General features: G+C 43.0%; 1 protein-coding gene across 3 annotated transcripts; it reads right to left on the bottom strand.

Annotated features, from left to right (window-relative positions):
* Positions 1 to 11: 11 nt before the first annotated feature.
* Positions 12 to 27,904, bottom strand: LOC308305937 (neurotrypsin-like). 3 transcript variants are annotated; one of them, XM_080750835.1, is made up of 16 exons: positions 27,711 to 27,904; positions 23,472 to 23,504; positions 21,118 to 21,420; positions 18,987 to 19,316; positions 17,714 to 18,007; positions 17,130 to 17,255; positions 13,299 to 13,331; positions 12,897 to 13,208; positions 11,370 to 11,696; positions 10,447 to 10,749; positions 9,542 to 9,862; positions 6,663 to 6,873; positions 6,272 to 6,429; positions 3,306 to 3,440; positions 2,333 to 2,472; positions 12 to 600 (listed from the first exon to the last, which is right to left on the bottom strand). In XM_080750835.1, exons 1-16 carry the CDS (start codon positions 27,775 to 27,777, stop codon positions 415 to 417), a joined length of 3,279 nt encoding a protein of 1,092 aa, XP_080606961.1. In that variant the 5' UTR covers positions 27,778 to 27,904; the 3' UTR covers positions 12 to 414. The 3 variants fall into 3 exon arrangements, with proteins under 3 accessions (XP_080606961.1, XP_080606960.1, XP_080606962.1); XM_080750834.1 differs by having other exon boundaries at positions 2,333 to 2,478; positions 27,711 to 27,903; XM_080750836.1 differs by lacking the exon at positions 10,447 to 10,749 and having other exon boundaries at positions 2,333 to 2,478; positions 9,542 to 9,702; positions 11,537 to 11,696.

Genomic DNA, 27,904 nt, shown 5'->3' with positions numbered 1-27,904 from the left:
AGGTAGGCCTATTGGTTATTTCAATTCAATTCAAACTTTATTCCAGGCAGGAAGGTCTATATTGTACAGATCATTGACCTCACAAATAATTAACAAATAATGTATTAGATTGAACCAGCAGTTTTGAAAATAATGCTAATAGAATGGATAAAGTCTTTCACGTGTTTATTTGGAGAGTATAATTTTGGTATTTTATTATTGAAAAAAAAAAAAACATTATTTTTGCTTAGTTTTATTGAAACAATACTACATCAAAACCATTTTCTCATGACACTTAATTCTAATAGAGCCAGTCAAGACCTACAAAGACTATTGTTGCGGTCATGGACTAGGTATGATCTGGCCATGTATGTTGTGTCATTGCTGCATGATGGCAAACTTTAACCTGTCTTGCAATGTGCTTATGTGCTGATTTCAGTAATCATAATCATCTTCTTGATCATCATTAGACATTGTTTTATTAATCCAGTCCACAAATTTGTGGACATTGGCGTAGACGCCAGGCTTGGTCACAATAGGACATCCTTCCCCCCAGCTCACCACGCCAGCGATGTAGTGAATTCCATTCTGTTCACACATCAGAGGTCCACCTGAATCACCCTGTGGACAAAGAACCAGGATTGATCGATGTGTCCTCTGCAGAGTCAGTATAAAGGACAACGTTACTGCCTAAATGCTCACTGAATGTCGAACACACACACACACACACACACACACACACACACACACACACACACACACACACACACACACACACACACACACGAGCACAAACGCACATACCCACGAACCGTTGGTGCCTGTTGAGATTGCCACATTTTCTGGGGCAACCTGCCAAGATCTCACTGCTTGCCTCCCGTGAGTTGTTTTCTTTTTGTTTATTAAGTGTGCCTGCCATGCAATGGCAAAACACTTATAGTAATCCACCATACTTAGGGAGTAATCGTTTTCATGAACAGCACCCCCTGGAGGAAAATAGGGGAGGGTCTGTTGATTTCACTTTGAATTCAAGGGAGGGTCATGCAATGTTTAATTCAAAATAGTCGGGTAACACTGCCAGGCAACTATTCATGTAACATTAGGTTAACGATCGCTCGTTGAAAATTTGCATTTGACCCAGATTTGACCACAGGCAATCAACAGCACAAAATTAATGGCAGCTGTTGAATGGCAAGCCTTCTCTGTCTTATCTGTAACCTAGATGTTAAATAACCTGTTCTCATCCTGTTCTCAACCTGTGAGAACCTCTCACCTTTTTTGTGACGTCCACGTTGACTTTTACACTAGCAGCAGTAGGCTAGTCACTGTGTGTTACTTTAATTTGGAGGGTGTGTTAGTTTATATTAGGAAAAATGTTTTTGGGATGAAGTGCAGCTGGGATCTCAATGCATTATATTAGCCTATTCATTATCGTTCATTGCTACTGCCGCCCGCAAAAAAAAAATCACAGTGCCCACCCAGAACTTGCTTCTCTGTTCTGACCTCTGTTCTGACCTGGTTAGGAATAACTATAAGTTTAGATTTAGGCATACTTTTACTGTGGTAAATGTCATGTTGTGCGGGAGGGTCAATCTTTTTTTGTTTTATACATTTTCTCCAGTAGTACCCCTTAATAAAAAAACGACCCCTCCCTTAGTTAGTAATAACTGCCTCACGATTTACTCTACCCTCGCAATATATACATCAAAACGTGCGGCTCGGCCGGGAATAGGTTGCTATTACTTTTCTTTCCGATCCGCGTTACCATGGCGACGTAATTCGCAAAAATCGTCCAAAAAACCCATTGACTTTGAATGGGGGACTCAAAAAAAAGAATAATTTTGCGCCACATTACTCTGACATATCTTTGCCTAGCAACGTGATTTCAACTTTAAAGCGCTCACACGACTTTGGACTTTTTCTGGCGAATAGGAATGATCTGGAATTGCTTAAGTCCCACCACCTCTGCTTTCCTATTGGCTGGGCTTTAAACAACCATAACTCCACTTCACAACACGTTACTGGTCTCAAACTCTGTGGGTGGTCCCTAATATGCTAAAAATGCTAATGCTAAAAATGCTAATGCTAAAAAATGCTAATGCTAACACCAATGGCTACACAAGGTTGCACACACTTAGCGAGCTGCAGGCACACTTAAAATGTCTTTGAAATGTTATTTTCTAGTTTTCTTTTTATGTTGTTGCTGAGTGAGGTCAGCAGACAAAGTCACGTGAGTGAGATGAAAAAAACCTGGGTAAAATCTGCCAATCTCAATAGGCACTAATGGTATGGGCGCACGTACATACATGCACACACGGACACACAGTTACAACTTGTGCAAGTGTGTACGAACTTGGCAGGCGTCAACCATAACGTTTCCTGCACAGATCATGGTGTCATCCAGTCGCTCTCCGTAGATTTTTGGATTCATGCAGAACTTCTTAGATTTCAAGAGAACGTTTGCGTCCATCAGCTTGTATGAAACTTGACCTCCTGAGGCTTAGGAACACAAAAGAGACACAGAGAGCAGGGGTGTCAATTGAGTATGGCAGGGGTATGCATCTGCCATACCCTGGGTCCAGGGGGGGGAAATAAAGGTTACTTTTAAATATAAATCCATGAATGTCTCTTTGTCTATCTGTGCTGGTTATTATGTTGTTAAATTACAGTAACATAACTACAAATGCAAAATTCTACAAAATGGTCACTTCAACAAGGTATAATTATATTATCCACACTTGTATTCTCCCCATCTTGATAAAATGCTATATTCCCAGGTTCCACAGGTCAGCTGCACAGGTGCAATGCATTATTGTTAATTGTGGCACATTTACTAACATGCCAAGTTTAGCTGCACCAGGCTGCCATATACAGCCCAAGAAACCGTAGAAACGGGGGGAAAATAGAATGTACTTATTAAAATAAATGTATCATGCCTGTTGCTAAGGTATGGCAACATGACTGGTGTCTTGCATGCGCGTGAAGGCGCACGTGCAAGACACCAGTCATGTTGCCATACCTTAGCTTTTCCTGAACTGACGCCACTGACAGAGAGAAAGACATGAAACATGTTACTAAAAAGAAATCAAGCTTTCATAGACCAGAACACGAAAACTGTCGCTGGAGTAGCGGGAACGCCACAGTCGCCCCAAGCAATGCTGTGGCCCTCGGCTTGACATAATTCGGCCCTTGGGGAAAACTAATTGGGCAACCCTGCTCTAACAGTTTACTAAATGTCATGCTTTTATCATAAAGTGCACTTAACATAAAGCACTTAGCATAAAGTGCTATTAACAAAGAAATACCCTTAGTAATTGGATACATACCGTCAGTGATGCCCCACCCTGAGATCACACACTTCCTATCATCAGGGAAGAGCTGGTTTGGGAGACAGGCAGTTTTAACATAGCGAGTTTCCTTGGCACAAAATGGTCTGTCCGTGAAGTCCAGCTGGAGTAATGCTGAGACACAGAATGGTACATTAAGCATCACATTAAGCATCTCTGAATAACATAGACGTCATGCGTGAAATAAAATCATTTACATTTGATTGTAAATTGCTTTTTGAAGGACATATTATTTTGATATTGCTAATTCCCTAAGGCCACATTTTTTATTTATTTTTTGAGCGGTGGTAAACCGCTATATAGAGTGGCTGTGCGTGTGTCTGTAGCCACGTTTCCTCAACATTTTGCCATAGCAATGTGTTTTCCTCAGCGCTTTGCCATAGCAATATGTGTGTGTGTAGCCATATTACATCATATTACATCATATTACATCATATTACTGGTCATCTGGCATACCCGGTGGGCCGCTAGGCTAGGGGGCTGGGGGGGCCGCCCGTTAAAAAAAAAAAAAAAAAAATCTTGCTGCGCTGCCCTAACTGACATTACGGTAATGCATGCGCGGCCGCGACGGCCATTACGGTAATCCCATCGGCCCAATGTCTAGTCTTTCAACTGAGTGGCCCTATCACACGGCTAGAATGGATCACATGCCCTCCCACCTTCCAAACAGCGCGAGTACAGGACAGGAGGAGAGGAGGAGGAGGAGGAGGATGTAGTGGTTTGTGTGTGTGTGAGAGAGAGAGAAAAAAAAGTTAACAATAAATGAAAACAAAAATGCTGGAGGAGGAGCAGGATTACATTACACTTTTGACCAGTTGCCATTTGCCACCATCGCAAAGAGGAGAAATTGGTGGTGATATGGTAAGCCCCCTCCACCAACACAACACATAAGCATGTGGAATAATAAATAAATAAATAGCGACGTGTACTGAGAGTGCATGGATGTCCATAATGTCCAGCAGATTGCTTTGTGTTAAAGGAGTAGTTCACCCCCAAAATGACTATATTTCCTATTGATTACTCATGCCATGGAGACTTGAGTTCAATAATATGTTTTAGTTTTAGTCTAAGCCTAAAGACAATTATTTCATTACAATAAATGTACCCCCATTGATTCCGGATGGGGACCCAAATGAATTTGGGTTCCCATTCGGAATCAATTGGGGTAAATTTACTATAATCATTTTTTTTTTTTTTTTTTTTTTTAAATATACAAAAAATATTACTGAACTCAAGTCTCCATGGCATGATCAATAGAAAAAAAAAGTCATTTTGTGGGTGAACTACTCTGCAGAGTTTCTGGTGTAAATCTCCCTCTGGCAGAGATTACACTGAGGCCTCACGGAGGCACTCAAACACACACACTGACATTAGGCTTGATGGTGTGGAATACATAAATAAATAGCTACATAGAATGTATCACAACTTGCATTTATTGTGGACTTGTAGATCTGCTACTACTTTCACTTGTTTCATGTATGACTGAGGCTGGAGAAAATAATGAGATGTAGGACTAATGAGATGGAGGACTTATGGGCAGTCCCCACCCTCTTCTAGACTAGAGGGTGGAGACAGACATTAACATGTCAAAGCCAACATTTACATCTGCAGTTTTTGTTGGCTATTGTTCTCAGGTTTCAGCTACAGATCACCACCAATGGGTTATTTTTTTATTTTATTTTCATCATTGGTCATGTTTTCAAACTGGATGTGTGTAATCTGTGGGGAGTATGTGTCTCTGATGTCTTGGTATAGTTGGCAGGTGGTTACTGAAGGTGTAACTCTGTTTCTACCACATTTTGTGTGCAGTGGTTGCATAGTCTGTCTTACTGTGCTCAGATATTCTGCTAATGTATTTTTAGTGCCAGATAGCATTCTATTTTGCTTTGGTTTTGGGTTGTCTCTTTCCAGTGTGTTAGGTAGCTTTCTTTTTGTTTTATTATAATCTGGTTTGGTCCAAAGTGTTTTCCGTTTGGTAGTTGGGCTTCTGTTTGTGCACAGAGTCCCTGGGCCAGCTGACTGAGGGGGCAACCCTGTATGTTTTCACTGTGGTTGAGGGCTATGCTATGGAGCATGTCTGGGTTGCTTTCTTTTAGGTGATTATAGAATTTAAGTGCTCTCTTGTTTACTTTTATAATGATAATGAGTGGGTATTGTCCTAATTCTGCCCTGCAAGCATTGTTTGTTGTTGTCCGTTGGGTATATATATTGGGTATAGTTCTGCGTGCAGTCTCAGTTTGGTGTTTTGCTATGCTCTAGTATATAATATATACAGCCTATAGCCTACTGCATATTGAGCAATCAAATACAACTTGTTTGTCCAATTCTCAGATCAATTATTAGTTTCCATTCATTAGCTAACTAGCCAAAGTTCTGACATTTTGGCATGCAATCATGTTCATACTGCCCTTGTTGGTGGTGAGAACTGTACACTAACTTATACGATTTATGGATTGTGTAGTTATCATTTATGTTGTATGTAAAAGTTGCGGTATTAAGAGCTTATGTATTTAAATGTGCCGCCCTCCACCTGATGAGTCGGTAGAGTATCTGCGCTCGCGCTAGTTGTGGGGGCTGGTCTGGCCAAGATGCCAGGGCTGACCTATCTGTAGCCACGTTTCCTCAGCGTTCTGCCATAGCAATGTGTTTTCCTCAGCGTTTTGCCATAGCAAAATTTGTGTGTGTGTGTATAGCCATATTACATCACTAATCAGATCCTAGACTTATATCCTAGTCTTTCTCCTCAACGTTTTGCCATAGCAATGTGTTTTCCTCAGTGTTTTGCCATAGCAATGTGTCTGTGTGTAGCCTGTATTACATCACCAATTACCAATTGAAGACGTTATGCATACATTGGGTGTGATTCATTTTAATTCAGCCCAACTAAACAGAAAAAAAGGGCTGTTGGTCATTCAAAGCACATTGAAGACTCTTAATGGCCTCACCAACGTCATTATGGACAGAGACGAGCCTTCGCCCATTGAAGGACCTCCTGTAATCCGGGTGAACGATGGCTCTCAGCACATGGATGACCTGGTCATCGTCTTCAGCGCTCATAATGTCCACTCCCCCCAGGACCACCTGCATGTCCTTGCCATCCAGGCTGGAGAAATAACAAAGATGCACATTGCGTGAATGCGGTCGACATTGGAACAGAGTGAGTTCAACTTTAACACCCAATATCTCATGAAAATGAATTAGGAATAATTATTATTACAGTTATTACAATTATTATTATTATCTTAAAAATCTGCAGCAGAGGCCACGCTTAGCCGGTAATTGTCTGTTTAGGCCACTTGTTTAAGTGAGAAAATAGTAATTGAGTGCAGCTTATACATGCAGTGGGCAGCAGTGAGAACCCAACAGGATGCAATGAGGACGCCTCCACATTTGTGTTGGAACGGGTGTGAGGTGCCGTTAGATCTGTGCTGCAGGGACGCCTGCCACGGATGATTGCCAGGAAGAGACTGCTTGCCTCCAATGATCTTGGTTATTTCACCGGGCTCGGTTGGGAGGCGCTGGGGTCTACCACACGGGGAGAACAGGGCTGGACAAGATGGAAACATTGCATGAGAACTAGGCAGAGCAGGTTCTATGTGTGGGCTCTATAAGGCCAGTCAATCTAAGGTTTGACCCAAAAGAAATTGCAAGGGGGTCCGCGGAGGTACTGCAGGGGGTCCGCGAAATTGTTGCTTGATTAAACAATAAAAATATTTTTTTTTATTAAAAAAAAAAGAGAGAAACTTTTTTTGTTTGCCATTTTCCACATTTATGTTAAAAAATAAATCATGATTCTATCCATTTTGAATAGCTTTAATACATGATTACTATTGATTGAAGATTGTTGATAGTATTGACATTGGTTCTCAGTTAATAATAGTATTTCGTTTAGAAATGGTAGTGGTATGGCCACCCTGCTCGCTGTAACTTGTACATGTTTAAAATAAGGAATACGTCGTAGCCCCGACCCCCATGACCTACGAGGTGGTAGGGGGTCCCTGCTCCACCTCCCCATCAGTTTGGGGGTCCCCGGCCTGAAAACGTTGAAGACCCCTGCCTTAGGGTAATCCAAATAACATATACAAAGTTGTGTATTATATATTTAGTGGATCAAGGTAAATTCAGGGGGTTCACGTTCGGGTCCCTCACTTACTATACAGGAAAAAAAGACCCCCCAAAAAAATCATCTTTAAGTGGCATTTGAGGGGTCTAGCTAGGGGTCTTTCATGATCCTGAATCCATAGCAAGCATTTGTTTTGCATAAAAAACATTCATCGGGTTAAAAACGGACACCACAAAACGGAGCTGACCCCAGAAAAGTGATGACTCATCACTAAACCATAGTTTTGTGGTGTCCGTTTTTAGCCAGAGGAATGTTTTTAGTGCAAAACAAATGCTTGCAATGGATTCAGAATCATGAAAAAAAGAAGAAAAACCCCTCACATGCACCTTAAAGGTGATACACCATGAAATTTCACTTTTCCTATTTTAAAACCTTTTTTTGGGGTCCCACTATAGCACCTTCTATCCTCACAAAGTCCCATTTCAGACCGTTGTGTCTTTCTCTGGTTTTGGGAAGGTGGAGGTTAAAAGCATCCCACGGATTCTCAAAACAGGCTGTCCAGATTTGCTGCCGTCGATGACGTCATCGACGGCCGTTTTTGAAGGGGAAAAAAATGTTTTGGGACATAAACAATATGACATAAATACTTTTTAAATGCATGGTGTATCACCTTTAAAGAAGACTTTTTTTGGGGTCTTGTTTTCCTGTATAGTAAGTGAATGGACCTAAACTTGAACCCCCTGATTAGGGTTAACCCCCTGCATTTACAATCAAGAGAGGGGTAGGTACACTGACAATAATGGGGGTATGTTTTGACGTGAACCATTCTGAGCCAGTGTGCGATGGCCATAACTCGGCACGGAGGGACAATGTGTTTGTAAGAACAACGCCCTTGGGCAACAGAGAGCCATGGAGTTCTACAAAGCCTTACCACCACCCACCGTCTCTTAGCTCGTCACTCTTCACCAAGGGTGTAGGCCTGGCTACCATTGACGACATGTCAGGAGAGTGAGTTTAATTGCGACCGAAGGTCACATTATACCCTGAGAAATCTCATAGCTTGTCTGCCTGTCAGTACAGGAAGTGATGTCACGTGATGTCAGTGAGTCACAGTGATGTGGTACAGAATGACTCACATATAGGCATAAAAAGGATGTCACGTGACATCACTTCCTGTACTGACAGGCAGACAAGCTACGAGATTTCTCAGGGTATAAAAGTCCATATATGGTCATTCCCAGAACAAAACAAAAAAACGTTTATGCCCATACATGGAGATTTCTGATGTCATAAATCCCAGGCCGAAAATGAGAATGTTAGGGTACCCCCTTATGCCCATATATGCAAATTCCTATATTGTCATTAAGGACATTATTAAAGTTGTACCATGTAACTTTTTTTATAAAACAAATCTTAAAATTGTCCTAACTGTTAAATCGCTAAAGTTTTAGAACACCCACTCCATTATTTTCAGCTTCTGAAGCCTTCTCTTTATATGTTTTCTATGATCCTGGCCGTGGACCGGATTTCGCGCCAAAATGACGTAATCTGCATCATCTGTATACGTTGTGTATACGTTGCCCAATCACATCGCCGATCATGCACACATGGTACACTACCGGCCAATCACAGCTTATCTGCTCTGGTCTCCAGGAAGCGCCTCCGCTTGGCTACAGTGTTTACCATGGTGAAGGATTTTAACCTCTTAATCCACAAATCCTGGCCAGAAAATTACGTTCTACCATGCGTTCTACCCCTCCACGGATTACTATCGGTCGCGGTGGTTTGCGGCGCCGCTCCGGTGGTCCGCGGCGGTGGTCCGCGACGACTCCGGCCGAAAAACGGCCGAAAAAAGCAATACCGCTACTGACCACTAGTTGAACTTACACAGTATAGCTTTAAGGATATTATGTTATCAATATTAAGGACATATTATGGGAATGCCCATATTTGGTAATGTCACTATGGGCATGTTTTGACATAACATAACTATCATGAAGGGGTCTCCATATATGAGTAACTGATCCCATATACATCACTGGCCAGATGGCCAAGAATTGGCGCGACCTCGAGGTCGGATGTCACCCTGAGGTCGCAAGTCACCCTGAGGTGTCTTACTAGTATGTGACATGAAAAGTTTCATGCGGTTTACCTGTGACATTGACAGAGAGAAACTCGCTCTCAGAGGAGAAGCTATGATTAAAAACATTGATGCGATAAACACAGCTGTAGTTCCCTTGGTGGGTCTGGTCTGCTGCAGAGAACTTGAAGTTGGCAGAGTGACTGACAGCTGGCTGGGTGCGGTTGTGTGTTGTGTTGGACCCAGTGAAGGTGAGGTGGAAGGAGCCTCCTGGGTACTGTGGCTGGATGGAGCAGCTGATGGTAAATCTGGGACCCTCCCACACCTGCAGCTGCCCCTCAGAAACCCCATTTATGGAGGGTAAGACGGTGATGTTTGGCTTAAACAGCAAACCTGTAACAAGACAGAAGTCATAGGCAGAAACAGCAGATAAGCATGTGTCGCCAATGCAGCTATGCAGCTGTCTAACCTCAATGTGTTGTCATAGCATCAGCATCAGGCACAAACAAATCAGCCAGCTCCATACTGTATATGGGCATAAAAGGGAAAAAAAGATCTCCATATATGGGATAATTGGTCGGATTGTATGTGCAACGTAGGTGTGAGGGCCGCATAGCGGCCCGAACTCTACATGTGAGTGAGGGCTGCATAGCGGCCCAACACCTCTAGCATAATATACTGTATATTCCCCATACGAAAATAGAGTAATACATCATTGACAGATGCTTAATTCCTGAAATGTGTCTCCATGGTCTATCTCTGTTTCTGTTATTGAGTATTTATTTTACCCAAATTGTATTTGCCGAGTTTTTGGACTCCCCTCACTAATGTGCATTATTGTGATATTCCCGTGATGCGTGGTCACATATTTTGTCATGAACAAAAATTGTACATTGACAGATTGCTTGACTATAGATAGACAGACACACACACAGACAGATAGTTATATTCTATAGATTACTGTCATTGTTTGTTACCTGAACAGATCACCTCCAGTCTGTCCCAGGAACTAACAGAGCGGACTGTTCCGCACTCTCTCATTGAGGATTCAGATCCAACACAAGAAGATGTAATCCACCATACAGGTTGACGTGTAGTACCAGAGCGCCATTCTGTTGAAACAGCAGAGCCGCAGTCCAGCAGTCTACACACTACAGATGATGACATCAGGTTCCAGACTGATGTAAAATCAGCCACTGGTTTCCACTTTCCCAGGTGTTTGATCTCCAGTCTACCAATACACTGACTGGTTCCTCCCACCAACCTGACATCATCAGGCTCTGTACAGAGACAATGGTACTGTGTAAGTCATTAAGTAATATTATTTGTATTAGAAGAAAACCTTTTGGGCAACAATGGATCCTCTCTAGCAGTACAGAAGGTTGGTTAGCATTCACCAGCGTCGGCAAGTTAGCTTTTCACCAGATTAGCATTCATCAGCGTTAGTTTTACTGAGGTTAGGGTTAGGGTTAGGGTTAGGTTTAGGTGGTTGGAATAGCGATGTTTCGGAGTGCCGGATGTGTAACCGCTAATGTGACCAAGGTGTGGAATGAATGTTAGACCTGCATTTTTGAGCGATGTACTTTGCTATGCTCCTACATCTGGCTTTGTCTGGGACGCCAATCTTGGCCTACATCTGGCCTACATCTTTGCACAAAGCGCCCACATGTTGTCGTACACCCAGGGTCACATTGGCCAAGCTTCACGGTACGCTTAACGAAATTAACTCATAAATAGCACCGCTCACTTCAAACTGGGTGAGATTTCTTTGACAAATAGGTACAGCGGTTTGCCATGGTGATTTGGTGACATTGTGAACTTCACCACCAAGGGTGTAGCTACCATTTAGGACACGGAGGTCATGACCTCGGCATATAAATGTTTTCAACATTCATGTTACCTGAGACAGTAAGAGAGAGGAATTCGCTCTCGGAGGAGAAGTTATGTTTAAATACATTGATGTGATAAACACAGCTGTAGTTTCCTTGCTGGGAGTCTGTTGCATTAAACAGGAAGTTGGCAGTGTGACTGACAGCTGGCCGGGTGTGGTTGTGTGTTGTGTTGGATCCAGTGAAGGTGAGGTGGAAGGAGCCTCCTGGGTACTGTGGCTGGATGGAGCAGCTGATGGTGAAGCTGGAACCCTCAAACGCATGCAGCCCCTGCTGCTGGCCCACAGAAACCCCGTTTATGGAGGGGAAGATGGTAATGCTTGGCTTAAACAGCAGATCTGTAACAAGACACAGGTGATTGGCCGACACAACACGTATGTAGATGATAGAGAGATCATGTATTGAACATAAAACAGTTATAATCATATTTGGCCATTGTACAAATAGCATATCGTCACTGTCGGGCAGAAACCTCGTATCTCCAACTTTAATTGTTTTTTAATTTTTTCGCAAAGCAAAGCCCTGCTTCATCATAAGGCCGTCGCACAAAAGTAGTGAAAACAGCAGATCTACAAGCACACGCTGTTTTCACTAGTTTCGTTTATTTTTAAAATGATAAATACAAAATAAACGGTTTCACTTTCCATGCGACAACGACGATATATTTATTTTGTTTACTACTGAGTAGAGTCTGTCCAATGAGGACGCGTTGTGTTCCAGCAGCACTTTACTGTTCTACCCCGTATTTATAAAATATGCAGTTTCTGTGAGTGCTGACATGTTTTACCAGTGCACTAATAGAGCTTACTTCCTCTGGGGGAGAAATTTGATTTAGATCAATACCAGAGATAGTATCATGTTAAAGTTTGTGCCTTGAATTAAAGTTAAAATGTGAATAATAATTAAGTGTGCACGCTGGTATGGGACTCACAGAGTGATCAAAACTTTGACAGCAATAAAAGAAAAAAGGCAGCAGAGCCTTTGCAGCAATACCAGTGTGCAGATTTGATTTCTTCCTAAAATGTGTGTCAAACCAGAAACCGGGTTGTGTCAAAGGTTGAGGGAAGGTTGAAGGTTGAGGGAAGAACAGGGACGCCAAATACAACCACCCCAATTGTATAAGTTGTAATGTATTATCATACTCTACCATACAGATGATTGGACAAAATAACATGATTTCATTCACTGAAATAGAAATAAAGAATAGCGTATAAAGCTTAAAGTTGAACATGAAAAAATACAACACAGAGAAAACAACCCAAATCTTGTATGGCTTTTTTATGGCCCCTCCACAACCTGGGATCAAATCAGCACAGATCAGTTCCATCTACTATTCTGTTCCTATAGTTAATTATTCATTATTAGGCTATTTGTTTATATGCTATATTGTTCATTATTAAGTTTTGTCAACGTAAGTCCTGTGCTGTCATGACAATAACTCAATTAATTACGTTGCACACGCAAATGCACGCACACAGATGAAATGAGACACTATATACCGGTAGGTTACTATCGTTGTTGAGGTCATTGTATGTTACCTGAGCAGAACACCTCCAGTGTGGAAGATGAAGAATCAGACTGCATTGTTACACACTGTGACAGTGAAGATTCGGATCCGACACAGGAAGATGCAATCAACCACACAGGTTCAGCTTTGGAACCATAGCTCCTTTCTGCTGAAACAGCAGAGCCACAGTCGAGCTTTCTGCACACAATAGATAATAACTCCTGGTTCCAGACAGACCAATATCCATCCACTGGTTTCCATCTTCCCCAGTGCTTAATCTCCAGTCTACCAGTACAGTGGCTGGTTCCTCCCACCAACTTGACATCATTTTCTGTAACGGGACCTTAGCATAAACATAAGAAATATATAACTATAACTTTCATTAAAAGAAAACATGTTAGGCTACAATCTATAATAATTATTTTTTGTTTACCTGTTATGTGAGGTGTTTGTTGAAGCTGTAGAACTGAGGAGAAAAAAGTATGAACTATATTATTTTGAGTGTAATTTTCTGCTATTTGTTTGAACAGGTGGGAATTATTAACTAGTCCTTTTTTTTATAAAGCAACACATTTTCACGAAGTATAGTCGTCGACAGTAGGTGGGACAGTAGGGCGGCATAGCTCAGGGGTAGAGAAACCGTTATTAGAGCACGAAGGGTTCCCGAAGGGTTCCCAGTTCGAATCCGGGCTCCCCCTGAGTTAATGTCGAAGGGTCCTTGGGCAAGACTCTGAACCCCACATTGCTCCCGGTGAGCTGGTTGGTGCCTTGCATGGTTTCCTCCGCCACCGGTGTATGAATGTGTGCGTGAATGGGTGAATGTAATGCACAATCTCTGTAAAGCGCTTTGGATCAAAAGCGCTATATAAATGCACCATTTACCATTTACAGTAAGCTTGACAGGCAGTAGAGGTAAGATGTATGGCTCTTTTAAATGAGCCAGATCTGTGGCTCTCGTTCACTTCAAAAAGCTGTTCAAAAGACTGGCTCATTGGCTCATTTGTATATTTTTATATATTTTAAGAAGCATTCATTGAAACATTCCAAACAAGAGAACGCAGCTATATCTGGAAGCAATTTTCAGGCGACCTCAATGGGAATTGGGAAAGCAAAGTGTAATATTTGCAAGAACAAAATATTGTTCATATCCGGGTCAACAATTTGCATCATCATTTAACTCATGTCCATGTCAACAATTTGCATCATCATTTAACAAAACTACACCCGGCAGTGAATGTGGGGGAAGTGACTTGAGAACAGGATAACCACCCGGTTCCGACCGTGAGCACGAATCTGATGATGAAGTCTTGTTTCTCCATGCTTCTCCTGCTTCCAGTTCAACACCAGCCAGGTACAAGTAGGTCAAGCAAGTCAGTCAAGCAATGACGGCACTGCTTTAGTGCTTCTACATCCACATCCAATACAGTTACCTCCACACGTCAGTCAGCACCCAATGCTACCTCAAGCTACAACAACAACCATCATACCATATTGAAAATTCAACTTTATAAAACAAGCAACAGCACTGTTACAACAGCACTTGTGCTGCGTTTTCCTTTATTGGCTCATCGTTGTTCTGCTGCACACTGTGCCATTAAGCTACCACCAGCAGCTGGAACGTGCCACGTGCTCTGCAGTGCTGCACTCCCTTTGTGCATGATCTGTTGATTCTGAATCTGTTCTCTTTCTCTCAAGTTGACACTATCACTCACTACTCAGTCAGTGCTCAGTGGAGTAGCAAGGAGGAGCTTTTGTGTTGACCCCCACTCAAAAAATAGTGTGTTCTGTGGCACTTTGCTCCAAGATCTTCGCACTTTGGGAAACAGCGCCCCTGGTGATACATAAGCAATCACATGAAATCCCGTCCCGAGATTGATTGGTGGCGGTTGATGTCACTGAAACTCTGCAGGAGGTCTGCCCCAGAGCATATAAAAGCACCTTGAGTGACATAGTTCCCCCTCTTTTCTGCTCTTCTGATCGAAGTATACACAGCGTAAATCACAACTCCAGTCTGTTATATAAAATCCAATTTTAGCTCGAAGCGACAACAGGAGTATCATCCATGAGCGTTTTCTTTAGCAAGTGTTTTCCTATTCCCGAAACTCCCCTGCCGTGTCTCCGGCGGAGCTCGGTGAAGATACATTCTACACGGTGAGCTAGGCTGCTGCAAGCTACCACCTAGCACTGCTAGTGTACTCTTAGCTTAGCTTCTGCTGTATAGCTAGCACTTATCTTACACCTAACCTTGGCCTAGCTTTAGCTTCCTCCATGTATCATTATCCTGTTGTACCAGCTCGGCTCTAAGCCTGTTGGCTGGATCTCCAGCCATGATTCACAACGCTTCTGTTTGCCTCCCTAGAGCACGCTCAGGACGCGGTCTACAGGCCCGGGAAGTTCTGCTCCCAGTGGCATGGAAGCTACCTCCATTGTCGGATCGCCAGGATGAGTTCCGCGATTTCAGCGCCCATCACCAGGTTCATTCCTTGTCTCAGTTTAGTGGTTAATGCACTGTTTGTATGTCTTAGTGTAGCGGGCCCTGGCCCCCTCGCTCCTGCTGCAGCAGGCGGCCTAGCACCAAAACCTGCCCCCCCTCAGGTCACCGCAGCTTCCTACAATGTGCGGCCCCACGATATACATCCCCGCTCTGCTGCTCAGCTGCTGCTGCTTTGCGTCAGGTTGGTGGGAGGAACCAGTCACCCTCTGCACCTAGCTGTATCTCCCAGACGGAGTTACACTAGAACGCCACGGGCGAGACCACAAGTGGCATTTGGGAAGTATACAAGGGGTCTGCACTTGGAGCTAAGAGCCCCAATGCAGCCTCACTGCAGTGGTATCCTCCACCCGTCACAGGTGTTCCTCCGGCGCCACGTGCTCCTCTCCAGGCGGCCGGGCCACACAGCGGTGTACTGCTCCACGGCCCACCTCCCCGGTCTGCAATCAAGTCGTATCTCGATATATGGCTCTGCATCCAAGCCATATCTCCCAGGAGGAGCTACAAGAGGATGCGGCGGGCGGGAGCGCTAGCAGGATTGAGAAGGTATACAGGTAGGTTGCACGTGGAGCCAAGAGCCTCAATGCAACTTCACTGTCGCAGGGTTCTCTCATCACCATTACCTGAGGAGGTCTGTGGTCAACCGTCCCCTCTGCACGTGGCTGATCGATTGTGGCCCTCGCCACTCTTAATCCTTCTCACCAGGCATGCCTTTTGCATCAGTGGGATAGACATTTGAACTGCCTTCGTCAGGGGAGGGCATGGTGCCTGTACCGGCAAAGGACGGCAGTCGGTAGGTCTACCTCCTAGCTGTTTGTCTCCTATGACCTGGGGTCTCGGAGATAGGCTGTGGCCAGGTCAACGCTGTCCCGCTGTATAGTGGAGACCATTCGGATGCCCTACACCAGTAGTAGCAATCCAGTCCCAGAGGGACTGAGAGCACTTTCTACTGGAGGGTTGTCAGCTTCCTGGGCCCTCTCCTGGCCCCTCTCCAGAGGGATGCCGCGTTTAATAGCCTGGATGTGGCTGCGTCCTCGGGGCGCATGCCGCTGCTGACTCCTCAGGGTAGGCTGGGATAGTCGGGGACTAGTCTCCCTCCGACCTATGATGTTCTATACGACCATGGGAGCCGGTCTGGCGCCTGGGCTTTGATGGTCGGTGCTCTGTAACTTATAAGATAGTCTCATAGGACAGTTTTCGTCTATCTATTAGATAAATAAGGTGGACGAACATCTGTTAGGGATTTTCCCTCTCATGTAGTATTGTGCCCGGGCCCGGTTGGCTGGGGCGCCTGGGGGGCCGGAGGCCACACTCGTGGGGGGCAGGGCCGGCTCTGGTGGGAGTCAGGACTACAATTGATGTAATGTAGTTGTTACCAGGAGTTTATAAATTCCCAAAGTGAGAAGATCTAGGAGCGAAGTGCCACAGAACTAAAGGTTGTGTATATAACCCCCGGTTCTGTAAGCTTTGTGAGTATATCTTCTCACCAAACACCCTGCTTTTCACTTCCATTCAGAAGAGCAGTGGTAAGAGGGAAAACTATGTCACTCGTGGTGCTTTTATACGCTCGGGGGGCAGACCTCCCGTGGAGTTTGCGTGACATCACCCGTCACCAATCAATGTGAAATCTGCCTTAATTGCTTGTAGGAGGTTGGTGCCGCATCATTGTCTTTGATGCTCACCTAAAGGACCACTACTGTCTTTTCTAAGATCCTGGATCCTGAAGTGCTAAGCACACAATAATCAATAAGTGCAAGTGTTTTGGGCACTTACCTCTCTTGGTCTTTGGCTTCAGGAGCCTCTCCAGCAGAAAGCACCGGTCCTTTTGGTCGTTGGTCCAGGAATCAGAAACCCCGTTTAAGGAGGGGAAGGCAGTGATGCTTGGCTTAAACAGCGGACCTGTAACAAGAAAGAGGTGATTAGTTCAAATAGCAGACCGGTAAATATAGTAGACAATGTCGTATAGATCAAACATATTGAAAATAAATATGTTAGAATGGATAGTATTCATTTAGTATGGGCAGTATTCACAGAAATTATTTCCCAGTAGCAGTAGAATCAAGCTTACCCAATTAATATGGAATAATATAATGAAACATAACAGGGAGAATATTACTTCACTGCTTGGATGGCCAACATGTGTGTACATTAATTGCATATTTTCACATTGATTTCAATATTGATGTTTAGGTGGCTAAGGTGATAATCCGGTCTTGGTGATGCTGGGTCACATATGTTGTCCAGAACAGACAGTGTACATTGACAGCCTACTTGACGACAGACAGACAGACAGACAGACAGACAGACAGACAGACAGACAGACAGACAGACAGACAGACATTGTCATTGTTTGTTACCTGAACAGATCACCTCCAGCCTGTCGCTGGAACTAACAGACTGCACTGTTCCACAACCCCCCAGTAATGAAGAGGATGAAGATGTTATCCACCATGCAGGTTGAAGTGTAGAACCAAAACTCCTTTCTGTTGAAACAGCAAAGCCACAATCCAGCAGTCTACACACTACAGATGATGACTTCAGGTCCCATACTGATGTAAGATCAGCCACCAGTCTCCAATTCCCCAGTTGTTTCAGTTCCAGTCTACCAGTACAGTGACTGGTTCCTCCCACCAACCTGAATCCATCAGGCGCTGTATAGAGACAACACAACATGAATCACATGGGCTGCAGCAGAAATTGAGAACGCTAAAGAGAGAGAGAGAGAGAGAGAGAGAGAGAGAGAGAGAGAGAGAGAGAGAGAGAGAGAGAGAGAGAGAAAACAGGTCTACTTTGGGCAATTTTGTGCAGAACTTAACATGTTTTATGAACGACTGAACAAGTGAAGTTGCCATTTCACCAATTATTATAAATCCAGACAGTTCTCTCACTCTGCTATAATTTGAGACACTGGCGACACTTTCTCTCTCACTCTCAGGTTTCCATGCCTAAAGTATGCGATAAGGTCTTGCTGCGCGGTCATTATGGCTTATATGGACACGACGGGGTGATAATTCCCCGAGGCGGAGCCAAGGGGAATTATCAGCACTCATTACCCGGTTAATACATAAAATTAATAATTTGACTCAAAATTAAAAACAAAACAAAGTATTTCCTTTATTACAGTTGGCTGAAAGTGTGTCCCCTCAGAGCGCAACACGGTCGCCTTGGAAAACAAGGAAGTGCTGGTCAAATAGAATCCATTTTCTGTTACTGCGTTGTCTATTTCTCGCCTCAAATGGTTTTTAAAACATTTTTCAGAGCAACGTTTGGTTGTAAATGACGCTGTGTTTGTTTACATGGCTGCCATGTTGGATACGGCACTAAAAACACACAGTGCATCCTGACTGCAGCAGCTGCTCTGAGCCTTTGATTAGGCAGCGGTGAATTATAGAGCGGAGCGGTCATTATACGCTCATAATTCACCGCTGATGTCAGCGCTCGACCAATCAGAATCAAGCATTCAACCAAGGCGGGTAATAAATGATGATAATTGTTAGGGCCGGGCACCTCGGCAGAGTGCCGAGGTGGCAAGGCGCAAGTTGGCACCTAGGGTGTAGCTACCAATTAGGACACATAAGTTCATGACCTCTGTATAGTTTGACTGAGTTATATGTTGTCCCTTAAGGTTACCTGTGACAGTGAGAGAGAGAAACTTGCTCTGAGAGGAGAAGAAATGCTTAAAAGCATGGATGTGATAAACACAGCTGTAGTTCCCTTGGTGGGTGTGGTCTGCAGCCGGAAACCAGAAGTTGGCTGAATGACTGACAGCTGGCTGAGTGTGGTTGTGTGTTGTGTTGGATCCAGTGAAGGTGAGGTAGAAGGAGCCTCCTGGGTACTGTGGCTGGATGGAGCAGCCGATGGTGAAGTTGGAACCCTCAAACACCAGCAGCCCCTGCTGCTGGTCCCGAGAAGCCCCATTCTTGGAGGGGAAGAAGGTGATGCTTGGCTTAAACAGCAGATCTGTAACAAGACACAGGCGATTGGCCGACACAACAGATACAGTATAATGCTGCTCCAACACATTTCATACACCAGGCTGCTTGTTTCTCTTGCAAAACCTGGCAACCCTAACACTAACAGCATATTACACCAGCCTGCAGTTGCCTACTAGGGAGGAAGTGGACAGATATTGGCTGTGTCTCAGGTCCTTATTCTGATCTGTCCTATCTCCTACATCCTAGCTCCTACAGGAAGTAAAATGCCCTTCTACAATTGATCTACCATAAGATCACAGTGGCCTTAATGTCCACTCTGCCCTAGTGTGCCAGTTGATTTTTTAAACCAGTGTCTTCTCTGAATTCTGTATTTATTGTTTGATAAAAGAAAAAAAAAAGTTTTATATGATGATATTTGTCCGGGTACACAATTTCATTTGGGCGGAATGTGCTACCACCTGGCACAAACACACCCTGAAATATTCATGGGTGTGTATGGGGCATTACATTAATTACACCAAACAGAGTGTCAGCTGCTTAAAGGTCAAATGAAGGTCAAAAGTTTTTTTTCTTTTTTTTTTTTTAATAATTAGGCTCAGAAAAGTCAGTTAATTGGCCTCTGGACGTACGCATCATTGTCCAGGGGAGGGTGTGGTTTTATCACCTTTTCTGTTACACTGTGTTTGTATCGTTCCAATTTACCATTTACCATTTACATGCTACTTTCCAATGTGTATTGTTCCAATTTTACCATTAACATTTACAACTGTGGTTGTTCTGTTCCAAAAGTGGCGACGATTAACAGGAAAGTTCCTGAACTACAACGCCTACAGTAATCTAGGTATATTTTCTTTGCAAGTCAAAATGTAACAGAACACAGAGAGGGAAAAAAATCCTGCCATAGCTCACTAGAGTGGAGTTTCCAGTTTTAACATTTTAATACACGCTTTAAGGACCAGGACAAAGACTTTTATGATAAAAAAAAAAGAAAAAAAGAACAGCATGTCATAATTGCTTTAAGAATTGCTTTTTGGTGGAGGTGGGAACTGAAGACGTGCGCACAAGGATCTTTTTTAGCAAAAAAAAACAAAGGTCCTTCCGCATGAAGTGAAAGTACACTAGCTTAGCATTGATGGGAGCAGCATTAATGCGATCTAATTATGTCAGGAGATGTGGGGGAAATGAAAGTTCCCTTCTCACCAAAACATTGAAGGGAGAGGTGTCCAAACATGGCCATTACTGTGGTCAGAATCACTGTAGCCTCATGTCTCATGCGCAACAGACGCATGAGATGCACAATCGTTATCTAACTTGTTGTGTCAAGTTTATAGAGACAAACTTTATGATGAACAGTACGAGTGTGTATCGATGATTCGATGTGCCATTGTTTCGAGCGGCCAGTAGTCCGAGGCTAACCTGCCGTCGCGGGTGAACATTAACCTGCTGACGCTGGTGAACGCTAACCTGCTGACACAGGTGAAAGCTAACCCAGAGCCTAAACCTGACCATTACCCTAACCCTAACTGGAACACTGGGGATTCAAAGCAGCGGGGCATCGAAATATCGATATTTTGCCGAACAGTCCTGCCGGAGAACAACATATCGCCTATATGTTTACATTGCAGAGCAACTTGACTGAGGCCGATTGGAAGCGCACACCAGAGTTTCTGTTACACATGACAAGGGAGCGATAATGATGTCTGGCATTTAATTAATTATTGTACAAAACATAAAATAAGGATTGTCCACAAATATTTGAGCTTGAGTCTAAGTAGAGACTGAAAACTGTATAGATTACTGTCAATGTTGAAATAAGTGTTTGTTACCTGAACAGAACAACTCCAGTGTGGCGGACGAAGTATCAGAAATCATTGATACACACTCCTTCAGAGAAGTTTCATCTCCAACACAGGATGATATAACCAACCATACAGGTTGAGGTGTGGCACCATAACTCCTTTCTGTTGTAACAGCAGAGCCACAGTCGAGCTGTCTACACACTACAGATAGTGACTCCTGGTTCCAGACAGACCAAAGTCCATCCGCTGGTCTCCACTGTCCTTGGTGCTTCATCTCCAGTATACCACTACAGTTACTGGTTCCTACCACCAACCTGACATCATCAGACTCTGTACAGACACAATAAAATAATCAGTAAAAAAAGTGTGTGTGTGTGCGTGCGTGTGTGTGTGTGTGTGTGTGTGTGTGTGTGTGTGTGTGTGTGTGTGTGTGTGTATGTGTGTATATATATATATATATATATATATATATATATATATATATATATATATAGTTTTATTGGCTAAAACTTGAATTATATGTGTTGTATTCGGAGCAGGATGCATCCAAATGTATTATTTATAATTATACTATACTGTTATCATGTATCCAATACATTATAAACTCAATGTTATTTACTTAATTATCTTGTAAATTAATATAACCCCTCTGCTGTACATAAACTAAGACAGTGGTTTTCAACCAGAAGTCCTTGAGGGGGTTCCAGGTGGTCCCCAGCTAAATGATGTAGAGTTGGTAACCAAATGGACCCTTATAGATCTTTAACTCTTATTTTTTGGCATCTGGGAGGTTAAATCTCATCAATTGATGGTCCGTGGTTCAAACGCTGAATAAATAACACCGGGGTCGTCCAGTTTTTCAGCTTGGGAGGCCTGGGGGATGCAGCTTGTCAAATCTTTAGGGACGGTAGCCCTGTTCCGGAGAGTTAGTGAACTTGCTAACACACTGGAAGAGGGCTAGGGGGACGGGTACCGTCCTAAACTAAAGTCAGCTGTAGATGTTGACATCCCCACCTAATTCCACTGTACTTCATCATTTATCTTCCCAGCTTTGTGTTTATTTTGTCCAGAGACACACACGCTGTCAGAAATTTAAATAAGGGACACTTCTTCCGGCCGTGCGGCGGCGTGCGTTTTTAAAGTCCCAAACCCCTGGAATACATAGAATACTTATAACCAGTAAGACGCCTAAGGGCGAAAGGCCTCGCCCTAAAGGGCGAGGTCACGCCATCTGTCTTGGCCTTGAATCCCTTTTATGCCCATATATGGAGATCCCTGTTCTGAGCATCTGACATCACTGTGATGTGATGATCACTGTGATGTCACAGGTGACATCACAGTGATGTGTCAGGGGAACCACAGTGTCAGGCGTGACAGGGATACGGTCAAGCTGTGAAAGTTCACATACTAAACTGAGACCTATGGTTGCAACTAACACACAATATTGTGTAGGCTATGTATGTTTTGCAGTTTGAAATTGTCAATTGTTTCCAAAATATGAAAAAGTTAATTGTATTAATATCCTACCTGACCTGGCAGAGACCTGTGCTCCGAGGAGCATATATTACACGCTGTCAGAAGTATTTTTGCCAGGTCATTCAAGATTTGTGTTGTTAAAATGTAAGACATTTTGAAAATGGCAGATCTACAAGCTCACAGCATGTCACATTATAATAATATCATAATACCTCTCCTGTGTTATTTTGTCCTACTTCTGAATGACAGCTGAATTTCCCTCCTGGAATCAATAAAGGTGTATCTCATCTCATGTCACCTTATTGTATGTTATCTTGACCTGGTAGGGGTTGGTGGTTGCTGGTTCCTCCCACCAACCTGACACAGGCGCACACAGAGTGGCGTGCTCTTGCTTTTTGTGTTTTTTGAAAGGTCTCCTATTGAATTTACACATCTCTTCTGTGAACTATTAGAGTGTTGTTATTAAATAACAAAACACTCGAGCTTGTAGAGCGGCTTGTGGGGCACATGCGCGGTGCTCAGCGCAGCGCATATGACATGCAGCACAGGGGCCGGGCTGCGTGCGAATGGAATGGAAAAAGCTAGCAGACCGTGACCCCACGCAGCCACTGAGCCACAGGATGTTTACGCTCGCAGGAGGTCCTGCTTGCCTCCCGCAAGGCCCGCCAGAACATTTTCGTCTTTATTTATTTTGTTCATTATTGTTAAATGCTGTGTTTGCGTGGCAGACCTTAATGGGGCATTTGGGAAGCGGAAACAAACCACGTTCCATATTGGTTCAATACGGAACATAACATTTCATTCTCAAATACGGGACGAATATCAGCTGTTAGCTCGCTTTGATCAGAAGACACGCCTTTTAGCTTCAATCTGTAATATGTAGTTGTTTATTCTTGATTGTTTACCTGATGTGCGGTGTCTTGGTTGAACCTGGAGAGCTGAATAGAAAAAAAGGAAATATAATTAGTTAGAGACTACAGAAGGTTGATTTATGTGTTGAAATACAGGAGACGATGTCCTCTGTTATTGCTGTTTGCTGCTGTTTGTTTGACATTCGCAGAGTGGGAATTGATTGATTGAATCATTTATTTGGACAAAACATGAAAACATTGACAAGTACAGACAACAGCAGTGCAGCACAGGCCGGTTAAACATCCAGTCCAAAAAGGAACATCCCAATAAGACCTTTTACAGCTCTGTTTACGTTGGAAGTCCCTCATTCAATTCATCGCAAAATAGTACAAGAACAACATTTAATGCAATTATGAAATACATTATTTGTACAGAGAAATACTACATTCAATGCAATTATAACATTTAAATAAAATGAATAAGGGGGTGGGTCTTCACTGGGAGAAGTGGAAACTACCTTCTCTTCTGGCCTCCTGAAAGGTGGATTTTCAGGGCAGCCTTGAAAGGGCCCACCGAGCTACATGTCTTAAGGGAAACAGTCAAGGAATCCCACACTTGAGTAGCAGTATTGTAGAAGGAGAATTTTCCCATATTTGTGCTATGTGTTTGTATTATCAGGTTGTTTTGTGCGCTCCCTCTGGTATTGTAGCTGAGGGTGTCGCTAACATTTTGGGGGTGGTTGGTCAGATAAACAGGTACTGTGGGGGTTGAGGGCCGATTCGCATTGACTACTTTGAAAGTCAATCCCATTTTTAGTTGTTTAACCCTGTCATCTACATTTAGCCACCCTAGGCTAGCAAAGTGTATGGGAGAAAAGTGGGTCATGGGCCCCAGGTTAAGAAGTAGTCTAATCAGTTTATTTTGGGAGGTTTGGAGTTTAGCCTTTAATGGCATTTTGGTATTGGAGTACCAGGAGGTGTAGGCGTAGTCATAGTGGGACTGACAGCAAGAGTCCTGAGGGCACTTTTGTTGATATAAGTGGACATTCTACCCAGGAATCTCGTTCTTTGGTTTACTATTCTTATCACCATTGTTGCCATGCTATCCGCAGACAGGTATTTATCCAGAATATCCTAAATAGGTGATCTCTTCCTTGCTACAGATTACTGTGTCATCAACTTGATCTTGAAGTTGTTTACATTTATATCTCTTAGAGAAGGTCTGGTCCCAAAAAGAATGGAATCTGTTTTACCACGGTGTAGTGACAGTTTATTATTAGTAAGCCACGTATGGATTTTGGTGACTTCTGAGCTGAATGACGAACAGAACACACACACTATGGTTTGTTCTAAACAAATCGACATTTTCACAAATAGTCATCATGTAGTGATGAATTACAGAGCTAAACATGTGACGAGTTGGCGTGCAAAAAGTGTGTGTGTGTGTGTGTGTGTGTGTGTGTGTGTGTGTGTGTGTGTGTGTGTGTGTGTGTGTGTGTGTGTGCATGTGTCACACTCGCAAACGGTGAGTGTGTGTGTGTGTGTGTGTGTGTGTGTGTGTGTGTGTGTGTGTGTGTGTGTGTGTGTGTGTGTGTGTGTGTGTGTGTGTGTGTTTATGCTGTGGATAGGTTTAAGCATAATCTTCTGTGAGGTTAAAGTTAGGGTCAACATGCAGAGAGAGAGAGAGAGAGAGAGAGAGAGAGAGAGAGAGAGAGAGAGAAAGAGAGAGAGAGAGAGAGCACACGCACAAACCCCCCCCCCACACACACACAGACACACACAGACACACACACACACACACACACACGGTATAAAGGTCAACTCATCAGGTTCATGTGGGAATTTTGACCAATGCAGGATCTGAACAAGATCAATAAAAAGTCATCATCACTGCTGACATTCTGCTGTGCTTCTGACACAATGTTTACACACACACACACACACACACACACGCACACGCACACGCACACACACACACACACACACACACACACACACACACACACACACACACACATATCTATGAACTCAGCAGAAAACTAACACAACTGGACTGAACGAATGCAACCCATCGTCCCCCCTGGACGGTGATGTCAACAGTTTACTGAGTGACATAACCTTTTACCAAATATTCTCTAACGTAAGACACATTCAGATGTGCCGTTTCGACTCTTCAGTAGGCCTATTTACTGTTCTTTTCCTGAGAATTTACTGCAAATGCATTTTTTCCCCCCACAGGTTTCTTTCCCCATTTTGCCTTTCTATTTTTTATGAAGAATGGAGTGTATTTTTGCAGAAACTCGCAAATGGCAAGAAACCACTCCATTCCCATTGAAAAGCAGAATCCGCCTTCATAGGTAGTTTTAAACTTTGAAGCCAGAGAAAGTCATAAAAATAACACAAAAAAATTGCTGATCTACAAGCTCAATGTTCTGCAAATCCCCTGAAAATTTACTGTCTTGCCAATGGCAGGACGTGTGAAGTTTCAAATGGCACATCTCTGTAAACCATTATAACCTAATATTCTCTACAATAACCTAATATTTGTAATAATAATATACATAACCCCTTTATAAACTAGTCTCTTAAAGGACGACTTTGCCACTTTTCAACCTATCTTCATATAATAGTTTTTCATAAATGTTTTTTCTACTCGGTCCAAGTCTCTTAGGAGAGCTGTGGGAAGTTCAGAAACACATCATCTTGTGTCATCATCGTTTGACAGATTTATTGTTTAAACAATATTTTTTTAAACAATATTTAGATCGCCAGAACACTTCCACTTTAACATTGCAACTTTTCAGGAATAGAAAGCATACATTTTCTATTTGGGTTCCCCATCGATGATTTCACAAGATGATGGGTTTCTGACCTGCACAGCCCTCCTATGAGACACAGACCAAGTATAGAAAAAAAATATGCTATTTTATCATGAACATTAGTGAGGAGCAATTATATGAAGATAGGTTGAAAAGTGGTGAATTCGTCCTTTAGACAAGACAAACTCATGAGCAGAACACAGCACTGTACCAAACTGAGTTTGTGCACATCATCGAAGGCACATGTCACCACACAGAGCTTGTGTCACTCTAAAACAGTGGTGGAAAGTAACAAAGTATTTTTTTTTACTCAATTACTGTGCCAAAGTAGTAACTATTTGAAAACTTTACTTAGGGAGAGTGGGGTAATGTGAGACACCCCCTGTATCTAGGCAATGGAACACATTTGTGGTCATGTGCCCATTATTATTATTTTCATGCCCCTCCAATTGCCATGACGGAGAGGACCTCGTGGGGCTGTGGAAAATATGTTTTTTTGCATGTAAAGGTACATTTTCTTGCTGTCAACTTAATCAGCTGTTGTGTCAAAGCGAATTGATTCAGGAAGAAATTGTTATATCACACGTCGATGAACTACCAACATAGGCCTATACATCCATTCTGATAGATGCTATCGCTGAAGATATACCCTGAATTGTTAAGAGATGTTGATTTTGATTATTATTCCAAAACATAGACATTAACCACTTCATCAGCCACTTCAACCACACTTCAACCACTTACAGTTGTTGCCTATTGAGCTTGGCACATTTCCTGGGGCAAGCTGCCCAGATCACACGTCACATGTGTCTTCTTATTTTTTTCTCTCTCAAAAAGCGCCTGCAATGTAGTGCATTTGAAACTACATTGCAGTGCACATCATGGGGTGATCACTGCTTGCCTCCTGTGAATTGTTTTATTTTTATTTGTTTATTTTCTGTTTATTTCATTGCTGAGTGAGGTCAGCAGACAAAGTGACGTGAGTGAGATGAAAAAATAAAAACTGGGTGAAATGTGCCAATCTCAACTGGAAACAACGGTAGCTAAGCTTCTGCTATTTTAAAATGATTTATATACATTTTATACATTTGAAAACATTTAGACTTTTATACATATATATACATGTATAAAAGTTCTGCATAATGAGGACTTTCTTTGGTAGCCTACATTAAGTACATTTGGATGCCGATACCTTTGTACTTTTCATTTACTTTTTTACTTGTACTTTTTGAATTCCAGACTTTCACATGTAACAGAGTATTTCTACTTTGCAATACAATTTTTTTTAGTTTAGTTTAGTTTATTTGATCACTCACATTTTTACAAGTTAGTCATTGTTACACGTTACAATTACTTAATTAAAACATTTTAGCACTTTTTTTTTCTCCACCACTGCTCTAAAACATGTCATCATGGTGGGATCACCCAGTCTCTCACATGGTATCAGGAGCTGGTTAGGACCAGATCTACTTACAATGCAGCTCCATGGTTAGAGAGGAAAGGAGCAGAGAGGCCACACTCAGCCACAGAACCGTCTTCATCCTGCTGTCTGCTCGTGTGTCTGCTGTAGAAGACACCTTCACCCGCCGTCTGCTCCTGCAGTGTCTGCTGAAGCTCCACAGATACGGTCACCCACCGTACTCTGACACTGCGTCCTAATATGCTCTC

This window comes from Nannobrachium achirus, assembly GCF_963921795.1.
Source record: "Nannobrachium achirus genome assembly, chromosome: 2".
In the NCBI taxonomy this organism is placed as follows: domain Eukaryota; kingdom Metazoa; phylum Chordata; class Actinopteri; order Myctophiformes; family Myctophidae; genus Nannobrachium; species Nannobrachium achirus.
Note: the sequence above shows the minus strand (reverse complement) of the source record. Positions and strands in the feature narration are given on the sequence as shown.